Consider the following 24,312-nt stretch of genomic DNA (forward strand, 5'->3'; position numbering starts at 1 on the left):
GTGTGCTTGGGGTCATTGTCTTGTTGAAACACCCATTTCAAGGGCATGTCCTCTTCAGCATAAGGCAACATGACCTCGTAGAGAAGCTTGAATCTTCGACTGGACTGGGTTGCTTGACGTGAGGATGTTTCGCTTCAAATCACAGAAGCTTCCTCAGCTAAAATTCTTGCTCTGGTAGTCTGACTTCTGTCTTGACTCTTGTAGAGAAGAATAAACCAGAAGCCAACAAAAGCTGGAGTTTTTAACCTAACCAGACCCCTCCTACCGAGAGGCCAACTGCTATAGGCTAGTGACTAAACAATAGCTCTAATTAGCAGCTATTGTGCATTCTCCTAATGATGGGATGGAAGCCTCCCCTGATGGCTCCCTTGATGACTCTTCTGATGACGTGAATGACTCATTACCATGAACAAAAGACTGAAACTGCTTTGACCTGAGTACCCCATTGTGAACAAGGGACAAAGCATGTCTGAGACCCGCCCCCCGGTTAAGGCTGGGTTTCAACTGTTTTACAAAGAATGCTTCCTTGACACCTCTCTCAAACCATTTCTTCTCTCTGGCTAAGATTTTAACTTCCTTGTCCTCAAATGTGTGGTTAGTGTCTTTCAGGTGGAGATGAACTGCAGACTGAGGTCCACTGGCGACCTCTCTGCGGTGCTGGTATAGCCTCTTGTTTAAAGGTTGCTTAGTCTCACCTATGTAGTGTTCATTACAGTTTTCCTGACATCTGATATAATACACTACATTGCTCTGTTTGTAACTAGGGATCCTGTCCTTAGGGTGAACTAATTTCTGTCTCAAGGTGTTAACCGGTTTAAAGTAAACTGGGATTTTGTGGTGTCTGAAGGTCCTCTGTAGTTTTTCCCCTACTCCTGCTAAATAAGGGAGAGACACTTCTTCTTGTCTCCGTCTCCTGTCTATCTGGTCTCTGTTTTCTGGGACTTCTGCACTTTGTCCAGGGACCATCGTGGGTACCCACATACTGTGAGGGCTTTCCGTACAAGTTGTTGTTCTTTAGCCCTTCCCTCTGCAGTTGTGGGCACCTGTAGGGCTCTGTGTTGAAGAGTCCTGATCACCCCGAGCTTGTGTTCAAGGGGGTGGTTTGAGCCAAAGAGCAGATATTGGTCAGTGTGAGTGGGTTTTCTGTAAACCTGTCTGGAGCTGCCTGTACTCTCCAATCATAACATCACAGTCCAAGAAGGCTAAATGGTTGTTTCTGGCATCCTCACGTGTGAACTTGATATTGGAATCCACCGAATTGATGTGTTCTGTAAAGTCCTCGACCTCCTGTTGCTTGATTTTAACCCATGTGTCATCCACATATCTGAACCAGTGACTGGGAGAGATGCCCGTGAACGACGTCAAGGCTGTCTTCTCCACTCGCTCCATGTACAGATTGGCCACAATGGGGGGTACCGGAGACCCCATCGCACAACCATGGATCTGCCTGTAGTAATTCCCCCTAAACAGGAAATACGTGGTGTTAAGACAGATCTCCAAGAGTTGGCAGATGTGGTCTGGTGTGAGTTTGGTCCTTTCAGGTAGAGACACATCTTCCAGCATTCTCTGCCTCACAGCTGAGATGGCCTCAGCGGTGGGGATGCAGGTGAACAACGAAGTCACATCAAATGACACCATAGTTTCATCTGCCTCCAGCTGCAGGTCCTTGATCTTGTTCACAAATCTTGTGTGTTCTCCACATGGTGGTCTGAGTTATCTCAGCAGGAGTAGGGGAAAAACTACAGAGAATCTTCAGACAGCACAAAATCCCAGTTTACTTTAAACCGGTTAACACCTTGAGACAGAAATTAGTTCACCCTAAGGACAGGATCCCCAGTTACAAACAGAGCAATGTAGTGTATTATATCAGATGTCAGGAAAACTGTAATGAACACTACATAGGTGAGACTAAGCAACCTTTAAACAAGAGGCTATACCAGCACCGCAGAGAGGTCGCCAGTGGACCTCAGTCTGCAGTTCATCTCCACCTGAAAGACACTAACCACACATTTGAGGACAAGGAAGTTAAAATCAGGTCAAAGCAGTTTCAGTCTTTTGTTCATGGTAATGAGTCATTCACGTCATCAGAAGAGTCGTCAAGGGAGCCATCAGGGGAGGCTTCCATCCCATCATTAGGAGAGTGCACAATAGGTGCTAATTAGAGCTATTGTTTAGTCACTAGCCTATAGCAGTCGGCCTCTCGGTAGGAGGGGTCTGGTTAGGTTAAAAACCCCAGCTTTTGTTGACTTCTGGTGTATTCTTCTCTACAAGAGTCAAGACAGAAGTCAGACTACCATAGCAAGAATTTTAGCTGAGGAAGCTTCTGTGATTTGAAGCGAAACGTCCTCACGTCAAGCAACCCAGTCCAGTCGAAGATTCAAGCTTCTCTACTATGGAAACCACCTGGACAACTGAGAGCCTACACAGAAACAAAACGCAACATGATCTCTTTAAGTATTTTGACATATCCAAACATATATATATATATATATATATACTGTGAACTGTGGCTTGAATTCAGAGTTTGGGGGTTGTCTCACAAACTGCGGCCCTTGGACCCAAAAAGAACAATTTTACTCTCATCAGTCCACAAAATATTCCTCCATTTCTCTTTAGGCCAGTTGATGTGTTCTTTGGCAAATTGTAACCTCTTCTGCAAATGTCTTATTTAACAGAGGGACTTTGCAGGGGATTCTTGCAAATAAATTAGCTTCACACAGGCGTCTTCTGTCACAGCACTTACAGGTAACTCCAGACCGTCTTTGATCATCCTGGAGCTGATCAATGGGTGAGCCTTTGCCATTCTGATTATTCTTCTATCCATTTTGATGGTTGTTTTCCGTTTTCTTCCATGCATCTTTTTTTTGTCCATTTTAAAGCATTTGAGATCACTGTAGATGAACAGCCTATAATTTTTTGCACCTGCGTACAAGTTTTCCCCTCTCCAATCAACTTTTTAATCAAACTCCACTGTTCTTCTGAACAATGTCTTGAACGTCCCATTTTCCTCAGGCTTTCAAAGAGAAAAACATTTTCAACAGGCGCTGGCTTCATCCTTAAAAAGGGGACACCTGAATCAGACCTGTTTGTTCCACAAAACTGACAAACTCACTGACTGAATGCCACACTACTATAATTGTGAACACCCCCTTTTCTAGTTTTTTGTACTAATAGCCCAAATTCATAGCCTTAAGAGTGTGCATATCATGAATGCTTGGTCTTGTTGGATTTGTGAGAATCTACTGAATCTACTGGTACCTTATTTCCCATGTAACAATAAGAAATATACTCAAAACCTGGATTAATCTTTTTAGTCACGTAGCACTACTATTATTCTGAACACTACTGTACAAAGAATGGAGAGGTCTGCAATTTTTATTGTATCTACACTTCAACTGAGAGACAGAATCTAAAAACTGAAAAATTACATTGTTTGATTTTAAATCATTAATTTGCATTTTATTGCATGAATAAGTATTTGATCACCTACAAACCAGCAAGGATTCTGGCTCTCACAGAGCTGTTGGTTTTTCTTTAAGAAGTCCTCCTATTCTGCACTCTTTACCTGCATTAACTGCACCTGTTTAAATTAGTTACCTGTATAAAAGACACCTGTCCACACATTCAATCGCACTCCAACCTATCCACCATGGCCAAGACCAAAGAGCTGTTTAAGGACACCAGGGACAAAACTGTAGACCTCCAAAAGGCTGGGATAGGCTACAGGACAACAGGCAGGCAGCTTGGTGAGAAGACCACAACAACTGTTGGCGTAATTCTTAGAAAATGGAAGAAACACGATGACTGTCAGTCTTCCTCGATCTGCGGCTTCATGCAAGATCTCACCTCGTGGGATGATTCTGAGAAACTCCAGAACAACACAGGAGGACCTGCTCAATGGGTTGAAGCGAGCTGGGACCACAGTCATAAAGATTACATTAGTAACGCACTATGCCGCGATGGTTTAAAATCCTGCAGGGCACACAAGGTCCCCCTGCTCACGCCAGCACATGTCCAGGCCCGTTTGAAGTTCACTAGTGACCATCTGGATGATCCAGAGGAGGCATGGGAGAAGGTCATGTGGTCAAATGAGATCAAAATAGAGCTTTTTGGCATCAACTCCACTCGCCGTGTTTGGAGGATGAGAACAACCCTAATAATGCCGTCCCAACCATGAAGAATGCAGTGGAAACATTTTTGGGGCTGCTTTTCTGCAAAGGCAACAGGACGACTGCACCGTACTGAAGGGAGGATGGATGGGGTCATGTATCGTGAGATTCTGGCAAACAACTTCCTTCCCTCAGTAAGAGCATTGAAGATGGGTCATGGCTGGGTCTTCCAGCATGACAATGACCCCAAATACACAGCCAGGGCAACTAAGGAGGGGCTCTGTAAGAAGCATTTCAAGGTCCTGGAGTGGCCTACCCAGTCTCCAGACCTGAACTCAATAAAAACATCTTTGGAGGGAGCTGAAACTCCAAACCTGAAAGATCTGGAGAAGATCTGTATGGAGGAGTGGACCAAAATCTCTGCTGCAGTGTGCAAACTACAGGAAACATCTGACCTCTGTAATGGCAAACAAATGTTTCTGTACCAAATATTAAGGTCTGTTTTTCTAGTGGATCAAATACTTATTTCATGCAATAAAATGCAAATTAATTATAAAAAAAAAAACAAACAATGTGATTTTCTGAATTTTTTTAGATTCTCTCACGTGTACTATGATAAAACTTACAGACCTCTTCATTCTTTGTAGGTGGGATAACTTACAAAATCGACAGTGGATCAAATACTTATTTGCCTCACTGTATATGTTTTCACATTAAGCACGTTTTTGTCACTTGAGAATACCTCAACTCCTATACCCCCGTCACACATAGCCAGAATCACGCAGTATGGCGTATCAGCGCACATCGGAAAAGTGTCGGGTTTCAGTTCCAAAACACTGATAGCCATCTGGGAAAGTCCACATAGTTGGTCAAAATTGGCCGGTGGCCCCGAGTGTAATGGACATGTTCAAAACCCTCCGGGCGCCGCCGAGATGGGCCACCTATCAGACAGTGGTCTGAGCGCCATCTGACCGCAATTTACATATTCTTAAGGCGACATAAACAGGATCCGAAACGATTTGAGCATGTATGAGGGAACCTCGAGATGGATCGGGCGTGGCAAAGCCTGCTGGCATGACCTGCACATGCCACTTATAATGTCCACCTCCACCTCAGAGTGCAAAGGAACCATTGATATATATGTGGCACGCAGCCATCCATGTGCAGGGGATGTGAACACAGTGCGAACAAACCAAAAGCACCGAGTCCACTGCGGGTCAATGTGTCGCACAGCACACAGTGCTGCAGATCTGGACAGGCTGTTATATCCACAATAGACCTTATAGTACAGATAATATTCCTCTCAATGGGTGACATAAATAATGTGAATATTGTCTCCATCATAATTGTATACAGTGGTCCCTCATTTATCGCGCGAGTTACGTTCTAAAAATAACCCGCAATAGGCGAAATCCGCGAAGTAGTCAGCATTATTTTTTACAATTATGATAGATGTTTTTAGGCTGTAAAACCCCTCACTACACACTTTATACACTTTTCTCAAACAGGCATTAACATTTTCTCACTTTTCTCTCCTGTGTAACCACTCTCAAAGTTCAAACCTTAGTAGAAAAATAAATCCAGTATTATAGAATGAAACCAAAGATCAAAACCTGGTTTCAGGCCCAAACATTTGAGAAATAAAAATAGAACGTTTTCCTATAAATAATTATGATGGCTTTTAGAAGTAACAAATTAAATTTTAACGATCAACCTACGAGGTTGGACACAGAAGAAATTATTAATAGTGACTGACCAGCATTTCACAGTTCCTCTGATCGCGCCTCTTCGTCCTGGTGCCGCTCCGCTGTCGCGTCTTTTTCCACTGAGTGACACCTCGGTGCAGGTGTCTTTTTCCGAGTGAACCACACAGTTATGGGTAGTTGTTGGTGCTCTTTTTTTCTTCTGGGTGAGAAGATTCTTGTAAACAGACACACGCAGAACACAATATGCGTGCTCTCCCTTCGCGGTGATGCCGACCGGTGCCGCGACCGGCCTGCTTGATGAGGACGCAGAACACAATGCGCTGTATAAAAAGAAAAAGCATGCAAAATTGGATTTAAAAAAATCTGCGAAACTGCGAGGCCGCGAAAGGTGAACCGCGTTATAGCGAGGGACCACTGTATAACACGGGCAGCTGCGGCTCTCCGTGGTGCGCAGTAATGTGTCATTGCACGTGTCAGGCTCGGAGCTGAACGGATCTCATGCTGTAATAAATGATCACCTTCTAACTCTGTAGGAGATATGACATGGAACTATTGTGCCAGGCCGTTACAGCATTAATAAACATGAATCTCACCTCCAAAAGCAGTCCAGGATTGTTTCACAGCATGGACGTGAAGCCAAAACTGCTATCTGTGGCTAAAATCCTCTCACACAAAATAAAAAATTAATCCCATATGATAATCTAACCACTGCTGTGTCCAGAGTTGTGTTGTCCTCCTCAAGTGAGCGAGAAAAAAAAAAAAATTAAAGTTCCCTGGAAAGGCTCCGTCTGATGCAGGGGATAGCATGGCCCAATGACAGCAAACTTTCAGCAGAGCTGTCCAGTGCCGCTAAGCTGCGCGGTCACCAGTGGTGGGCACAGATAACCAAAAAATTAACTTCCATAACAGATGATCAGACAACTGAAAAGTTATCTTTGATGAAGATAAAATGATAAACCACCCAAAAATGTATCGGAAGTTACAGATAACCGATAAATTCCAGTATTGTCTCTGGTACATTTGCAACTACTAATAAACTGAATTTGAGTTTTAACACCACAATCGCTTCTGGTAGCATCAAAAGGGACAACAGACCCATACAATGAGCCCACACTTCTGTCTTTGAACATCTTGCCCCCTGCTGGAAGCTCTTGTTCACTACACAGCTTCCAGCACAGAAGCAAGCTGAGAGCAGTCAAAGCCCAGCTCTCTACCCAATCACAACGCTCCGATCAGGTGGAAGTCTTGGAAAATAAAGCAGTGCTGACTTATGGTTTTGATTTATGAATAACATTAATACCGATAGAATAACTCCATTATTGTCAATTCTGTCATTTGTACAAAGTTAAAATATAATATATCTTAATGTTGAATAATGCACTAATTCTGAGGTTTTGTAACAAACACAGATCGCAAAGGATTCTGGGTAAAATGTGCCTCTGCTAAACACTGATTGGTTCAGTCATTCATTATGTAAACCAACACGTTAATGTGACGTGTGTCGGTGTTTACAGATAAATGTGCTTTTGTAAAATATTCCATTTTTTTATTTGTAAAAACAGGCATTTTTACAGAGCCTTGGAAGTGTCATCGCAAAATGTTTTGCATGTGGAGAGAATGTGCGCTCATTTTATTATATTGTGCGCACGTTTTATTATATTGTAAAACATGCACTCAATATTGTCTTGACACATAGATGTTGGCTTTACACTGAGTTTTGGGCCTTTTTCAGATGATTTTTCATTCGTGCTAGAATTTTTTGGACTGAGTTTAAGGTTAATCGCACGTCCTGCATCGTGTAGTGCACATGGAGTAAGAAGCTGCGTTTAACATCTCATGACCACCTCCTGATCACCGAATGAAAATCAAACCTGTTTGATATTATTATGGTCGGCCGTCGTGAGGGTATCCTGCTGCTGAAGAGCTACAAGTGTCTAACCTCTTGCACTGTGCATGTGCAAACACCACAGAGCTGTCTTGTAATTTTTTTTTTGTTGTTTTGTTTTTAAACTTTGATGTCTCCCATCGAGAGTTTTTGTAAAGTAAGTTTAAAAAAAAAAAAAGCTTACGTTTTGCTTCTGGAAACATGAGTCCGGCCTGTGATTTTTGAAGGTACGTGTGTGGAACATAAATCGGGCGCTCTGAACTTTTACACCGTGCGGTTCTGTGGTACAGTCTGAACTGAAACCGAGCACAGTGATTAAAAGTATCATACAGTGTCTGCCCAGCTTCAGGACGAATACTGCCATGAACACTACTGGCCAGAAGATGGTAGTAGAGATCATGAAAACTTGCCAAAACAAAATTCCAGATAATCTGTGTCTGTTACATTTAAGATGTGTGGAATTTAACAAACGCAAATACAATAATGTCTATAAACCCAGAGAATATATTCACAAGCGTTTTAGGCACTAGAGTTTAACGCTGTTGTCTGTGGATCCTGAACAGAGTGTCTGAAATGCATTTGTCCTGTAATGAACGTACTGAGATTACCTAATCCTACCCATAATGCACTGCTGGGCACAGCATGTGCTCACTAAAACCTTAAAAATTAGCACATTACTTTAAAATTAAAGTATTTTCACTTTATAAAACTCAGACATGACAGTAATTTTAAATAACTTGTCTGAAATTAGTTTGGTTAAAATTTGAACCATAAGTTAAAAATGTATGCCTCTGGATGACTTGGGTGATATTGCCAGCATATCAGTATGGTGTTAAAGGAAATGATTTATTTTTTTGTGACCAGTTCTCCTTTGCCTGCAGAGGATAGAGCGTTTTTTCATAGAAGCAGCTCTCTTCTGTTTGCAGAGGGTAGAACGATACATCTGTTAGGAAACTTTTAACAGGTAGGTGCTCAACCGATTTTAAATTTTAAAAATGTTTCTCACTGTTCAGCTTTGTTTACTACATTATCAGTCTAAAAGTTATCGGACAAAAATTTATCGGAAGATAATTAGTCCGATAATGGTTTTTAAAGTTATCTAAAACCACCACTGCCGCTCACACACACACACACACGTGCGCACGGTTGAGTGATAATTGCAGGTCCACGCATGTGCACGGAGCACACGTGCACCATGCGTGCTGCACATTCATGCGCGTGAGGAACAAAGTGCTCCAGTCCCGTGTTTGCCATCCAGACGTTTGGACATCGGGCAATCTGCAGCATCTTATGGCCATCTGACAGCTGCCTCTGCCATCTACCTGCGCTCTGGATGCCATCGTGCAGGTGTGGACGAGGTGATCTGTATGTGTTCTGACAGCTGACCACGCCTCTTTTCCTCCCGACTGCATCGGATTATGGCAGTATTTGCCGTGTCGGGCATGGTTCCTTCCCATTTTTGCTATGTGTGACGGGGGCTTAAATGTTCCATTCCAGAGACTGGGAGTATAACAGTAACAGCTGATTATTTTAAGTTCAAAACTAGAAAAGGACCAGTTTACAAAAATACTGATTGGCACCAGTGTGGAGGAAGGAATAAGTAGACATCAGTGTACCTGTTGGAAAATTCCTGTCATTCAAAGCATGTCAAATAAAAACAATTTAATGGTGGTAAGACTAAGAAACATTTAGCATTTGTATCCTGTACAAAATGTATGACTTGCTCAAGATATGAAAGGGGAAAAAAAAGTACTGTCCAGGTTTCTTTGGCAGTATAGCTCTGCTGCATTTGCAGAGCATCAATACATTTTTTTGGGGGGGGGGGGGGGGGGGGGGCATGCTTTTGAATCCTCTGAGGTCCTTGTAAATTCTTGATGTGGGCTGGACAGCTCTCTTGTCCAGCTTCACTCACTGTTTTAAGGCCACTGGTGATAAATGCATTGTTTGTCATTGATGGCTTGATGAGACCAATGGATTCACACTGGTGGTGGTTGCACAATCTGCAGTATTGACTGAACAGTAGGTAGAGACGCAACTGCTCTACATAAAGTCCATCCAACACGGTAGGAGGTATATCCCACCATTCCCACGATGAAACCCTTTATGACTGTATGCAAGACCCGGCCAAAACGTGATGGAGGTGCAACACTGAGGGAAAGGGTGAGAAATACAGATGAGCCGTGAACCAGACAGCCAAACAATACTGTAATACATTCTGCTGCACAGTACAAAAAAAAAAAAAAAAAAAAAAGCAAAGATAAACATACCTCATGATTTCACTGATGTTAAGGTGCTTCTGCCAGTTTTTTTCTATGCCAGGGACATGACCGATCCCAACAACTCCTACCACCACAGCAGGCACTTCTGCAGGACATAAAATGCAACTTTAGAGAGGGGAGGGGAAAAAAAGAAAACAGGTCATGTTCACATTTATACTATTAGTTATGTAAATTTCAGTTGTCTTTTCAAGGGCATGAAATACATTCCTTTTAAATAAATAAAATTTAATAGATGTCACCCCTTCACCAATTCAAAGTGAGACATAAATCACAAACACAGGAAGTCTGGATGGCGTCACAGTTAAAATGATCCAGAACAATACATTTTTACATGCAATTCAATCCACACAACATGGATTTATGCAGTGTTTTAGCAAATGCAAAAGTAGCAGTTAACTGAAGCAACAATGTTACTCAGGAAAGGTGTAAATTTAATCCACAGTTTAAGATGCATGTGTTGGAAAACAGCATGCAAAGAGTACACACACACACACACACACACACACACACACACACACACACACACACACACACACACACACACACACACACACACACACACACACACACACACACACACACACCATAAATGTCCATTTGACAGAAAATGGCCTAATACACACTCTGGGCGTTAGGGGGCACCTCCACACAGCGTGTGGCTTGACGAAGGGTGTGTGTGAGGTAGATGTCTCTTTCAGCCACGATGGTCTGATGGAGGGCTGGAAACTCGCCAATCATCTCTGACATGGTCTGCTCCAGCAGGTCCTTCTGTTTGCATTTCTCTACATCTTCTTTACTGAAACAGGTTAAAGAGGAAAACTGCACATTATAAGGATGATGGCAATGAGGATTGAGGGAAGAAAAACATGCAGGTGACTGTAACATCAACATCCTGCACTTATTCTGCTCTCTCCATTTTATTTCTCTGTTGCATTCACTTAGTTTGGTGCTGGACCATTTGTTCGTCTGCGTGGGTGCCATCTAGGACCCAAGGAAGGTCTGTGGTGGCGTGAATGTGGCTAGGCGTGGCACCAGAATTGACTTGGTGCTCAATGTAAAGAAGCTTATTTATGCATGTTTGGGTGATATGACCAATTTATGAATGTACTATAGCAATAGGTGGGCAAACCCATACAGCGAATTTGAAACCCACAAAACAGAAAAACACAAAACCTTAAAAATGTATTGGACCGCATGAAGTTAATACCCAGTTTCCTCATATCATATTTAGCAGCTGTGTGTCGTGATGGGGAAGAAAATTAGCCGTCATGCCAGTGTGGTGTGACGTACAGTAATATGAGCTTATTACCTGATGGGATCAGACAGAAAGCAGAGACCCCAGGCAAGACGAATCTTCTGCCACAGACTGAGAGCAGCAATGGCCCTTTTGAATGTCACTGGGATGGGCCTGTCCCCAAGGTGAAATTTACAAAATGGAACTCGACTAGCCTGTGGGTAGAAAAAAGAAAAAAAGTATTAATTAAGTAAGACTATGTAAAATAAGCAGAAAGGAACAACAAATACCTTCCAGCTTTTCAAATTCTCTCATGCATTTTTGACTTCTGTCAGAGCAGGTGGCTCTGAGGCTTAAGAGTTGGACAACAAACTTATAAATTAGGGTTCAATTCCAGGTTTGTGCTTCAGGCTGCCGATTTGTGTCCTTGGACAAGACTTTTCATATGCATCAAGCGTTCAAGTAGATATAAATGAAACTGACCTTGGCTAGTTAAGTATCCTGCGATGGAGTGGCATCCTATCTATAAAGAGAAAAGATGCTGATCTGCTTCATACTATGGTTTCCAGGGTTAAGCACTAGCTTCTGCTCACCCCTGCACCCAGCCCTCACCCATCTGGACAAGAAGGACTCATATGTGAGAATGCTATTCATAGACTTCAGTTCAGCGTTCAACACCATAATACCTCAACAACTCATATGCAAACTGGACAAGCTGGGGCTCAGCACTTCCCTTTGCAAGTGGCTGTTGGACTTCCTCACCTAGAGGCCACAAGCAGTCTGTGTGGGCAATAACACCTCGAGCAGCATGGTAGTGAACACAGGGGCTCCCCAAGGCTGTGTGCTCAGTCCACTGCTCTTCACATTACTGCACAACAACCCACAGCACAAACCACATAGTGAAGTTTGGGGAAGACAACTCTGGTGGGGATCATCACCAAGGGTGGACCAGTGCTCACTCAAAGCCTGCCCACAGGCGAATGGCGCAACCGACAGGCGTGAAAAAACTCACGCATGCGCACGAAGGTTTAAGCGATGGCTGATGCAAGTGCGCATGATTCAAATCCATATAGTTTAGAAAAAAAATAAATCAAAAGGAAACTTTTCTAACAGACTTTGTGTATATGTGTATATATATATATATATATATATATATATATATATATATATATATACACACACGAGGTCTATTAGAAAAGTATCCGACCTTATTATTTTTTTCAAAAACCATATGGATTTGAATCACGTGTGATTACATCAGACATGCTTGAACCCTCGTGGGCATGCGAGAGTTTTTTCATGCCTGTCGGTTACGTCATTCGCCTGTGGGCAGTCTTTGAGTGAGGAGTCGTCCACCCGCTCGTCGATTTTTTTCATTGTTTAGGAATGGCTCAGAGACTGTTGCTTTGTTTGATAAAATTTTTTTCAAAACTGTAAGGCACAACTGAGTGGACACCATTCAATAAATTCAGCTGGTTTTCGGTAAAAATTTTAACGGCTGATGAGAGATTTTGGTCTGGTAGTGTCGCTTTATGGATGGTCCACGGCGCCTGACGGCGATCTGCGCTTCGAGGCGGCAGCGTCTCGCCGTTTCAAGTTGAAAACTTCCACATTTCAGGCTCTGTTGACGCAGTAAGTCGTCAGAGAACAGAACTTTCAGAAGAAGTCGGCATGAGGAGTTTATTCGGACATTCCATTGTTAACGGTCATTTTGTAATGAAAGAACGTGCGGGCAGAGTCGCATGTCGGGCTGGACCCGACCGCGGGGGGTCGCGGCAGGAAAAACACCTCCGTTGGAAATCTTAACGGGCAAGTTGGAACATGCCCAAGCTGTTAAACAATTTCTCAGTTACTCACTTGTTGAAAGCCATTAAAAGCCGCCTGAATTCTACAAATGGTTTTCAACACGGAGGTGTTTTTCCTGTCGCGGCGCACACAGATTTGCCGAGTTGTCACGGAAACGACTCGGCGAATTTGTGCGTACGTCTTTCATTAAAAAAAATGTCCTTAAACAGTGGAATGTCCGCATAAATTCCTCATGCCGGCCTCTTCTGAATCTTCTCTGTTCTCTCACGATGTCCTGGGTGAATTAAGCCTTAAATTAGGATGTTTTCAGCTCGAAACAGGCCGACGACAGCGCCTGGAAGCGCTGCAGGACGTCCCGCTCCGTGGGAAGTCCTTACACCGACAGAAACACCCCATAATCTCTCATCAGCCGTTAAACTTTTCACAGAAAACCAGCTTAATTTCTCGAATAGTGTCCACTCGGATATTCCTCACAGGTCCAGAAAAAATTTTGATAAAGCAACGCGCGCCGTCTCGAGCAGAGTGTGAAACAAAGGAATTCAGCCGAGAGGGCGGGACCACATCTCACTGAAGGCCTGCCCACAGGGAAATGACGTCACCAACACGCGTGAAAAATCTCACGCATGCGCACGAGGGTTCAAGCATGATTGGTGTAATCGCATGTCATTCAAATCCATATAGTTAAAAAAATAAATAAAAGGGTCGGTTTATTATCTAAGAGACCTCGTATATATATATATATAAAATATCTGTTGCCTATGACCAATGTCCTGCACTGATTCACTTTATCACTATCACACCACTTGCACAGTGTCTTCACAAAAACCTGCTGCTGCTACAAATACTGAATGGGTTGCACTACTGCACTTTCCACTTTTACTATTACCTCAGACACTACACTGTAAATACTTGTGCACCTTTCTGTCCTTATTGTCGAAATGTCTTGTCCTGTCATCACCAAGGGAAGGTGAGAAATGAAATTTCGACTCCTTGTATGTCTAGTGCATGTGAAGAATTGACAATAAAGCCGACTGACTTAATGGGCCCCACAAACTCTACTGAGGTAGCAGGATACAGAATTTAAATTTGGAATTTTGCCCAACCATGTTGGACAGGCATAGATTTACTTGAGCTTTTCTGAGTATCAATTAGTAGCAGTGTATTTTGGTGTCAAAACATGTGCCTGGAACGAAAAACAGCATATAGGTTGGCAGGTCTGTGATGAACAAGTACTCCGTTATATCACGAGGAGTCAGCCACTCTCCAAATCACACGACTAGAGCTAAGTAATCCAGCATAAAAATGATCACATTTTTCAATATTTAATAATGTTGCAATTGAGAAAGCATCCTGATAATGCTAAAAACTGAAGAAATTAGAGTTTATTAGGTCAACTTTAGAATATAATCTATAAAAAATATAATGGAACAAAATATTTTAACTGTGCAAAAATGCTTTGCCTACCTTAAAAGAAGTCAGTTTGCTTTGTAATTTAGTAAAATATCAATAAATCCAGTCAATCTTAGATGATCCCAGTCACCCCTTGCACCCAGAGTTCAAACTGCTTCCGTCTGGTCGTAGATTTGTGTCCAAGTGATGTAAAACCAATAGGTACAAAAACTCTTTTATAGCCACTGTCTCTTGTTTTTTTAAACACTATCACATGAGTATTTTTTTTACTTGTTTGTTCTCTGGTGAGTTTTCTTGTTATATTTAAGATCATGTATGTTTAAGTCTATATATGTATGAATGTGTTCTCTCTCTCTGCTGTTTGCACAACAAAATGCCCCGTTGGGGATAATAAAGGCACCTTGAAACAACAGTATCTTTTCAGGCGATAGAAGACATTTGTCTGACGCAAGTTACTTCCCCATCCAAGGCTGGTGCCCATTTACAGCCGAGTGAACTGATACAATACAGACAAGATGTCCAAGGACAACTTTTAAATTCTTATTTCCCTTTAACTTAAAGCTGATATCAAAGAGGTCATGTTGTAACTCCTGTTGATTTGGTCACAGTATGTACCACAAACCAATTAAGTGATTTTCACAAACCCTGGTCTGGAGTTTGGGGTCAACCAGGAATCGAAAGCATGAAAATCTGTCGACTATCAAAATAGCTGGAGACGAATTTAATAATCGATGTAATAGTTTATTTTTCTCTCAAAACTGCTGCTGTATCTTCCGCTGCCTTTCTGTCCTTGACGTACATGCACAGTAGTGGTAATCCGGGTCAGCCATGATGTCCCCAGAAAGGTTATGCCCAAATAACATCATGGCTTGCCAGCAACGCAGCTCAAAAAGCTCTGGAACATGTCAACCAAATTAAAGGAAAAAAAAAAAAAAACATGCAATGCAAAATCTGCAAGGCAGAATTCGCCTTCCACGGCAGTACAACATTGATGCAGGAGCATCTGAGAAGGAAGCATGTTGTGGCCGATTCTGACAAAGCAAGAGTCATCTCTAAGATAACTGTCTAGTTAGCTGCTAACATTAACATCTACAGTGAGCTACTTACTTAGTTGTAAACATTAACACTAAAGATGATGATTTCAATAGCCTTAGCGCACATATGTGAGTAAAAGTTGAATGAACTATCATCTTAATCATCTTTATTTTTAGTTAACACACACCTTAAACACTTCAGGCTTGAAGCTAATTATAAGAGCAGCTGCATTAAGCTGCAATTTACGTCCAATCTGATTAGTTGACTAATTGCAAAAATGACTAGTCCATTATCAAATAATAGTTTGTGGCCATGCAACCTTTATTTACTTTGTTTTAAGACATTATACAAGAGAGGACATTGTGGGGTTTTGCAGAGGGATGCCCTTTAATGGACTCTTGAATTGTTATGCCCATGTTTTACCTCTTTGAAAGCTTCTCTGAATTCTCCTCCAGGAGCCATACCCAGCTGCTCTGTGATGTGAGCTGAAACTTTCAGCAGAAGAATCTGCATCAGGCCAGACATCACCCCATTCTAAGAAACAAAAACAGGTAGAAGTAGTACACAGAAAACAACATGAGATTATGACAAATCCAAAATGTCTTAAAACATTTACATGACACTTTTCAAAAACAGGCAGAATACACAAAACAGACTGAAGGTTTCCCTGCTATCCCCATTATGAATACTAATCATTCTGAGAGATGGACCTGTTTGATGGCCTGCTGAATCTTCTCCAGGTTTATGTCTTTGGCCTCCTTTAGCAGTGTATTCTCATCCATCTTCAACATAGATACTCTGTACTGGCACAGCTCCACGACAACCACGTCTGGCTGCACAGCACGGATTGTCTGCATGAGACATGCAAGATAAGAGAGGAAGCGACAGAATAAGAGACCAAAGGAGAACAAGAAAGCAGTGGAATGCGCAGTATGAATTAGTCCAAAAAGCCTCAATGTGTATGCACACTTCTTTCAACTGTCTAAATTAGGGGATGGGGGCCCAAAGGGTCTTGTGTCAAACAAAGATGACCATGATAAGAAATTGCTGAGCTCATCTGCCAGCAGCATCCTTATCTTTTTACTCACCTTTTTTTTTTCTTTTTAAATTGTGTGCATCCATGAAAGAATGCATGATTTTTTTATTATTATTATTTTTATAAAGCACAAACCATTTTCAATGCAGTTCTTTGTTGGGGTGGAAGGGTGTCTGTCTTACTAATTCTAGTGTACACCTGGCCGATAAAATCATCTGAAAAGCCTGTCAGATAGTATTAACATTTTAGATCAAGCCAAATTTCAAAGGTGTTTTAAACAACTTACTGCACTATGCAAGTATAACTGTAAATGTGCATTGGCTCACCGTGGCTACATCACTGATGCTGCTATCACTGAAGTGAGCAGTGCCCACCAGGTACAGTATGCTGCCATCAAGGGCCATAAGACGAGTCACCGTATCTGGAAGTTCAGGGGACGACTGTCGACGCTCTTCTCGTAACCGCCAAAGCAGCTCCTCCGTCTCACCATCTGCTGTATAGCAACATCAGCCAGACACCATAATCACACCAAGATTAAAAACTGGACACTTTTCTTACTTTAACTGAACATGGCGCAGAAACCACAGTTAAGGACATGAGAAGTTAATAAACAATCAAGTCTCAGACACAATGTATGAACATTAAGTGGTACACAGTGTAACCAAGACAATCAAGTGATAAACTGTCACAGGTATTGACAATTAAAAAGGTATTGAGCAATTTTCATATGAAATCTAGCACACACAGAGCCCTGGAGGTATGGCAGGAATCTCCTCATCCGAGTGACCTGATGGATGTCCTGACACCTCCTGTGAAAACACAAGAACAAAACAAGAACAAAGAGTTACCGCTGATTATCATTAACAAAATAAAAGTTCAACTGGAACCCATCAAACTTTTCTAGAGACCAAACTAATGTCAAAATATTTTTATCCGTTTGTCTAGAAGACCAAGAATATCCCAAGGTCTCAATATAGGAACTCGGTCAGCTCATGCTAATGTTAGCTCATTATGATTGCAAGTATATGCTACCATTAGCCTGTTATGCTTGTGAGCATCCATTCTGACATTAACCTGCTAGCATCACTAACTGGCTAACAGCAGCACGTGTATTTAAGTTAGTTTGTATACACATTTTTAAATTCAATATAAATGCTCACAATGGAGGCTCTAAGCTCATGCTAATGTTAAATATGTTAGTGCCTTGACAATGTACCTAATGCCAAGCTACCTCCAAACCTATTATACAACATACGTATTATATAAAGACTGCAACTTTAACCAAAAAAGTAAATAAATTCAAAAAAGGAAACAATAAGAGCATTTACCAATTATGAACTGCATCTACAACCCCTGGCAAAAATTATGGAATCACCGGCCTCGGAGGATGTTCATTCAGTTGTTTAATTTTGTAGAAAAAAAAAGCAGATCACAGACATGACATAAAACTAAAGTCATTTCAAATGGCAACTTTCTGGCTTTAAGAAACACTATAAGAAATCAGGAAAAAAATTATGTCAGTCAGTAACGGTTACTTTTTTAGACCAAGCAGAGGGGAAAAAAAAATATGGAATCACTCAATTCTGAGGAAAAAATTATGGAATCATGAAAAACAAAAGAACGCTCCAACACATCACTAGTATTTTGGCTTTTATAACAGCTTGCAGTCTCTGAGGCATGGACTTAATGAGTGACAAACGGTACTCTTCATCAATCTGGCTCCAACTTTCTCTGATATCTGTTGCCAGATCAGCTTTGCAGGTTGGAGCCTTGTCATGGACAATTTTCTTCAACTTCCACCAAAGATTTTCAATTGGATTAAGATCCGGACTATTTGCAGGCCATGACATTGACCCTATGTGTCTTTTTGCAAAGAATGTTTTCACAGTTTTTGCTCTATGGCAAGATGCATTATCATCTTGAAAAATGATTTCATCATCCCCAAACATCCTTTCAATTGATGGGATAAGAAGTGTCCAAAATATCAATGTAAACTTGTGCATTTATTGATGATGTAATGACATTCATCTCCCCAGTGCCTTTACCTGACATGCAGCCCCATATCATCAATGACTGTGGAAATTTACATGTTCTCTTCAGGCAGTCATCTTTAGAAATCTCATTGGAACGGCACCAAACAAAAGTTCCAGCATCATCACCTTGCCCAATGCAGATTCGAGATTCATCGCTGAATATGACTTTCATCCAGTCATCCACAGTCCACGATTGCTTTTCCTTAGCCCATTGTAACCTTGTTTTTTTTCTGTTTAGGTGTTAATGATGGCTTTCGTTTAGCTTTTCTGTATGTAAATCCCATTTCCTTTAGGCGGTTTCTTCCAGTTCGGTCACAGACGTTGACTCCAGTTTCCTCCCATTCGTTCCTCATTTGTTTTGTTGTGCATTTTCGATTTTGAGACATATTGCTTTAAGTTTTCTGTCTTGACGCTTTGATGTCTTCCTTGGTCTACCAGTATGTTTGCCTTTAACAACCTTCCCATGTTGTTTGTATTTGGTCCAGCGTTTAGACACAGCTGACTGTGAACAACCAACATCTTTTGGAACATTGCATGATGATTTACCCTCTTTTAAGAGTTTGATAATCCTCTCCTTTGTTTCAATTGACATCTCTCGTGTTGGAGCCATGATTTATGTCAGTCCACTTTGTGCAACAGCTCTCCAAGGTGTGATCACTCCTTTTTAGATGCAGACTAACAAGCAGATCTGATCTGATGCAGGTGTTAGTTTTGGGGATGAAAATTTACAGGGTGATTCCATAAGGTCGGTTTATTATCTAAGAGACCTCGTATGTACAACTCAGGGCAACTCCCTTCAGAACAGCTCATATGAGTGCACCACGAAACATTGCACCGATTTTGCTATCGCTTTTGATTTGTGCACTATTGTTTGTCTGGTTGTGTTGAGAAATTTCAGTTCATTGATCATGTGTACATTCTTCATTTTTTTTTTCTTTTTATGGTAAAAGGGGTGTATTAAGCCTTTGGTTCTGCCTATACCCTTTCAGCCACATGGGTACACTGTTAAATTGTTTTGAGTTTCTTTTTGTTTCTGTTGAATCTGTGTGCTGAATAAAATCATTCATTCAGTTTTTACTCCAGATCAGAAAGCTAGTTGTAAATGCACAACCACTTCAAATCAACCATTTAAAGCTTTATTTTTGCCAAAACAAATGAAAACAAACAAATAAATCCTAGCAAACATGAATATATTGGTCCACATTAAAGAAAGGCAGTGGCTATCCATATTCGTATAGACTGTTTTCAATCACGTGACCGATCTGCTGCAGGACAGTTACCGTCATGGATTACTACGCAGCTGGCGCGTGAAAGAAAATAGAAAGAAAGCTTATTACGAGGCTTTAAACCCTCAAGATAAAGCAGTTTATTGTGATCGATGTGTAGCAGTTGGTTCAGTGGATCCGTATGTTGTACCAGATAGTGAATTTAATGACAACATAAAGTGGCCGGCAGTTTCACAGCATAAACTTAATATGGCCAGAACCAAGCAGACTGCTCGTAAATCCACCGGAGGAAATGCTCAGAGGAAACAGCTCGCTACCAAAGCTGCCCGGAAGAGCACTCCGGCTAAACAGCGGTGTGAAGAAGCCTCACCGTTACAGGTGCGGCACCGTGGCACTGACAAAGATCCGTCGCTATTAGAAATCCGAGCTGCTGATCCGCAAGCTACCAACCAGGTCAGCCTCGCTGGCCTCCTGCAGAGCATCACAGCAGAGCTCTGAAAGTAGAGGTCGGTCTTGAAGTCCTGAGCGATTTCTCTCACCAGGCGCTGGAAAGGCAGCTTGAGGATCATCAGCTCAGTGGAGTTGCTTGGTGGTGCTGGGCCTGTAATGGTGAGGCTTCTTCACACCGACGGTAGCCGGAGCACTCTTCTGGGCGGCTTTGGCTTTACGGGCAGTCTGCTTGGTTCTGGCCATATTAAAGCTTCCTTCAGATCTGCTCTGCCTATTCTGCTGAGCCAGGTCTCTCTGTGTCACTTAGAAAGCTCGTAACACTTCATTGCTTGATGCACAATAACTGCTAGTAGCCTGTAAAATGAGCAACCTGCCTCATTTTTATCACCTCTGAACAACCGACGACAGCACAAAAGTTGACCATTGTTGAAGCTTCTGCAATTGTTCGCCAAATGCATGTAGTGTATCACAATGGCCACCGCGTCATAATCCAGAATGACCGTGGGGCGCAAAATCACATGACCTATATGTCACATGAAAACTCTCTATAGTGAACTTCAATTGTACCCAACATATTTCTCATTGGTCAATATAGGTAACGTGATCATGAGGCTACAGACTTGTACATGTATTTCCTATTGATATGTAAATAAGCGAAGTGTACATCTCGGGCCATGTGCATTATGGGTATGCTAAATTTTTCAGCTACCAATCCACATGCTATGACGGCAGAAAGCACAGAGGAGTGCTATGATATGGATCATTTTAACCGCTGGAAAGTTGATGATTTAAAGCATTTTTGTAAGCTCCACAGCTTGCCTGTTACAACCAGGACTATGTACGGCAGTGGACAGAAACGGAAAGATGAGCTGGCTGCGCTTGCGTGTGCTGCATCATTACAGAAACTACTGTTGGTGCCGACAAAGGAGGAAGAGAGAGCTGCTGTCGAAAATGACCAGTCCTTGTTGATAGTTGGAGACAAATTTTTGACCCCTTGAAGGCAACTGACGGATGGTTAGACGAAGTCCAGAGTCTGAAACTCTGGATATGGCAGAATATTTGCTAAGCAGGGATGAGAAATCGCTACTCCGCCGGCTTCGTAATGACTACAAGGAAGGTGGGTCTCACATATAACCTCTTTGGTGTCACGTTTGTTTTTAGAAGTTGACAGACATATGATATGCACATGCATGTAGTTTGTTTATAGAACATGTCAATTTTACAATATTACGCGCCACGTCATTCATGGCGCAACATTACAGTCATAAGCTGATGCACAAAAACAGCGTCAGGATGTTGACAAAATAAATGTGTGCAAGAAACTTACAATTTTAGTCCATCTTTACGTCCATCTGGATCTTTCTTTTCTGTGGGGGAAATTGTGTAGAATGAACGGAGGTTTACTACCACATTTCTTCTTCTTTCCGTCTTTGGGTGGACTCAGCGGAGCCTTGCAATCGTGTGTTTTCAGCCAACTTTCAAGCCTATGAATTCCATTCGAGCATTTGAAAACAGCACAATGCGCACCTGTCATTATTGTATGCGTTGCAACAATCCCTGTAAGCCTTAACTTTTACAGTCCGCTAATGCTACTGTATATGAAATTCAATGGGAGCGGTGTGAGTTTGATAGCTGGAATTTTTGCCCCCATTTGACCCACGCGTGCGCAGATACATTGCACACTTCGCTTATTCCTACACTACCGTAACCTACCCATAACTAGGTTGCGCTAAGTGTGAATAGAATTTGGGATTATTAATATGGTTACATACGAATAGCCACTTCCTTAACCCTCTGGGGCCGACACCGTCGTATACGACAGCTAAGACCAAGCTTTACTAAATTATAAATAACTTTTGAATGATATGAGATAGAAACTTACTTTTTTACTTTTACTTTTTGCTGAAAAGTTAACTCTGCGGACTTTCGAGCCAGCCATCAGCCATCTTTGTACTCCTCATAGAAGCTGTGTGATGACATGCGCAATGTGAGTGTCCAATCGGAATTGGTTCACCGTCACATGGTTTTCCAAAATCCAATCGTAGGGCAGATTTACCTCATGTAAAAAGCCAAAGATTGTTTTCGGGAGTGATATGTTACTAGTTGGCCCGTTTGAATAGCCCCCTAGGTGCTCCAATGAGTACATATTATTAGTACATACTCAGTGCGCCCTGCACCATTACGCAAAGCAGGAGCAGATGAAGAGCCTCTGATGACAATCTCACATGCTCAAACAAAGAGTGTGTAACTATCAGGATTGCTCCACTAGTTTGCATGTGAATGTTACTGGATAACTCTGTTGCTTTCTCTGCGTAAAGCACTGTTACCATATCAATGAACAAAACACATAGACCATTTTGTATATATTGTTCAAAATGTGCATTTGTGTTTATTGTTTGAACCTTTTTGTTGTACAGTATTTCACACAAGACCTCAAATTACCTTTAGAAAGTGTCAAAACAGTTCATTATAGTTTGCTGTATTATTTGAATAAATGTGTGGAAAATTATTTTTCGCTTTATTTTTTCCTTGCCTATTTTTGATTGTAAACTTTTATTACACTTATAAAACACAACCAAAACATATATTCTGAAAGCACAGGTTGTCCTGAAAAAAAAGACATAAAACTTGATTGTGGGATGCAGGAAGCGCTGTTAACAGCAATAATAAGACATTTATGCCAGGCGAGTGAACCGTCCAAAAAATGCCCTCGGACCCTAGAGGGTTAATGAAAACAGCTTTATATTCTGAGAACTGGCCTAAACATGACATAAAAAGTTCACTTTTTATATTTACATGTAAAGCTGTACAATCCTAATTTGTCAAAAATGGCACTTGTTTTGTTGCTCGTTTCTCTTGTGACATCTGGAAAGAATTTGCTGAGTGTTCCCACCTGCAGAGGAGAACATTTGTTAAAACAGCTAACAAAGGTACAAACCTCCAAGCTGTTGTCTTGGTCCATACTTGTAGCACAGAATGCCTATGACAAAAGAAAAAAAAAGGACCAGCCACAGTCACTGCACTGCTGACGTCTCTTTAGATGCTAAAGATGCGTCCACGTCGCTCGATTAGCTTAGCTCACAGGTAACGCCAGCTGGTTAGTGTTGACTTGTCGCTAATTTATTCTACGTCCTAACTTAAGGTTAATTTACACGGGCTAAACGTGTAATTAAAGAAACTAAAAAAAAGTGTCGCTGCAGACAGCTTTGAGTTTTACATTAATCGGATAATAAAATGAACAGATAAAACGTTAACTTTAATTTCAACTTCGACACTGTGAGCTCGCTAAATGGCTAACCACCCAGGTTACTGACAGCTAACGCAAGCTAAAAGGAGTTACCAACTCTGGTAACGTTTAGTCAAACCATACACCGAGAAAGCAACCAATTCTAAAACAGTTGCTCTCACTGTTCAGTTTAATAACGTCGGAAATAATACACTAAAGCTGTCTGAAAACAATCACAACTTACCGAGCGAGCAAATTGTCAAGCGTGTTCTTCAGCGCAGCTGACAGTGACAGCCGCGGTGCATCATGGTACTCGTAGTCACTGAACGAGCGAAAGCGCTTTTTACTGAGAAACTTATTATTATTATTATTATTATTGTTATTATTATTATTATTTGCACACTACAGTCCGTGATTTCACAACCATTGCTTCCTCCAAACAGCAGCTTCGATGTGATAAATCTACACAAAAAATTAAGTAGAGCTGTTTTTACAACACCTTTTTTTAAAACAACCCAACAACCAGGAAGCCTGGATGGATCAAATTGGTGGTAATATCACTTGTGCAGACATCTAGAGGTGATTAGCTTCTGAGGTAGTTTGGTCGATTGATTGAATTTATTTTGTAAAATAATGTACAAAACAGTATACAAAATAAAGTATTTGCTCATTAAAATACATACAAACATCCTTTTGGTACATCTCAGCAATCAAGAAGCCTGGCTGATCTAAAATATTTGATATTGATTCATATGAATGACTTCATAATAAGCCACACAGAAATCATATGATGAAGTCATACATAGTAAAAAACAAAAAAAAACAAAACACCATGTCAGACGTATATTTACTTGAACATTTATAATGTGGTGTGTAG

At 41.5% G+C, this 24,312-nt stretch overlaps 1 protein-coding gene across 2 annotated transcripts; it reads right to left on the minus strand.

Moving 5' to 3' along the window:
- Nucleotides 1–9,347: 9,347 nt before the first annotated feature.
- On the minus strand, nt 9,348–23,706 carry trabd (TraB domain containing). 2 transcript variants are annotated; one of them, XM_034176999.1, is made up of 10 exons: nt 23,680–23,706; nt 23,148–23,189; nt 17,246–17,309; nt 16,827–16,993; nt 16,175–16,315; nt 15,888–15,998; nt 11,289–11,428; nt 10,603–10,775; nt 9,968–10,064; nt 9,348–9,848 (listed from the first exon to the last, which is right to left on the minus strand). In XM_034176999.1, the coding sequence occupies exons 2-10, from the start codon at nt 23,169–23,171 to the stop codon at nt 9,677–9,679; spliced, it is 1,089 nt and encodes a 362-aa protein (XP_034032890.1). In that variant the 5' UTR covers nt 23,172–23,189; nt 23,680–23,706; the 3' UTR covers nt 9,348–9,676. The 2 variants fall into 2 exon arrangements, with proteins under 2 accessions (XP_034032890.1, XP_034032891.1); XM_034177000.1 differs by lacking the exon at nt 23,680–23,706 and adding an exon at nt 23,459–23,475 and having other exon boundaries at nt 23,148–23,172.
- Nucleotides 23,707–24,312: the final 606 nt, after the last annotated feature.

The sequence above is a fragment of the Thalassophryne amazonica genome, chromosome 8 (assembly GCF_902500255.1).
Source record: "Thalassophryne amazonica chromosome 8, fThaAma1.1, whole genome shotgun sequence".
Classification (NCBI taxonomy): domain Eukaryota; kingdom Metazoa; phylum Chordata; class Actinopteri; order Batrachoidiformes; family Batrachoididae; genus Thalassophryne; species Thalassophryne amazonica.

What these genes read in the sequence shown, in the direction of transcription:
- trabd (XM_034176999.1), bottom strand. Translation starts at nt 23,171, where the DNA reads ATGGACCAAGACAACAGCTTGGAG. An exon ending in GCATCAGTGATGTAGCCACG is followed by an intron (nt 16,316 to 16,826) that starts GTGAGCCAATGC and finishes TGTCTCATGCAG; the next exon opens with ACAATCCGTGCTGTGCAGCC. An exon ending in TTTCTGTCTGATCCCATCAG is followed by an intron (nt 10,776 to 11,288) that starts GTAATAAGCTCA and finishes AACCTGTTTCAG; the next exon opens with TAAAGAAGATGTAGAGAAAT.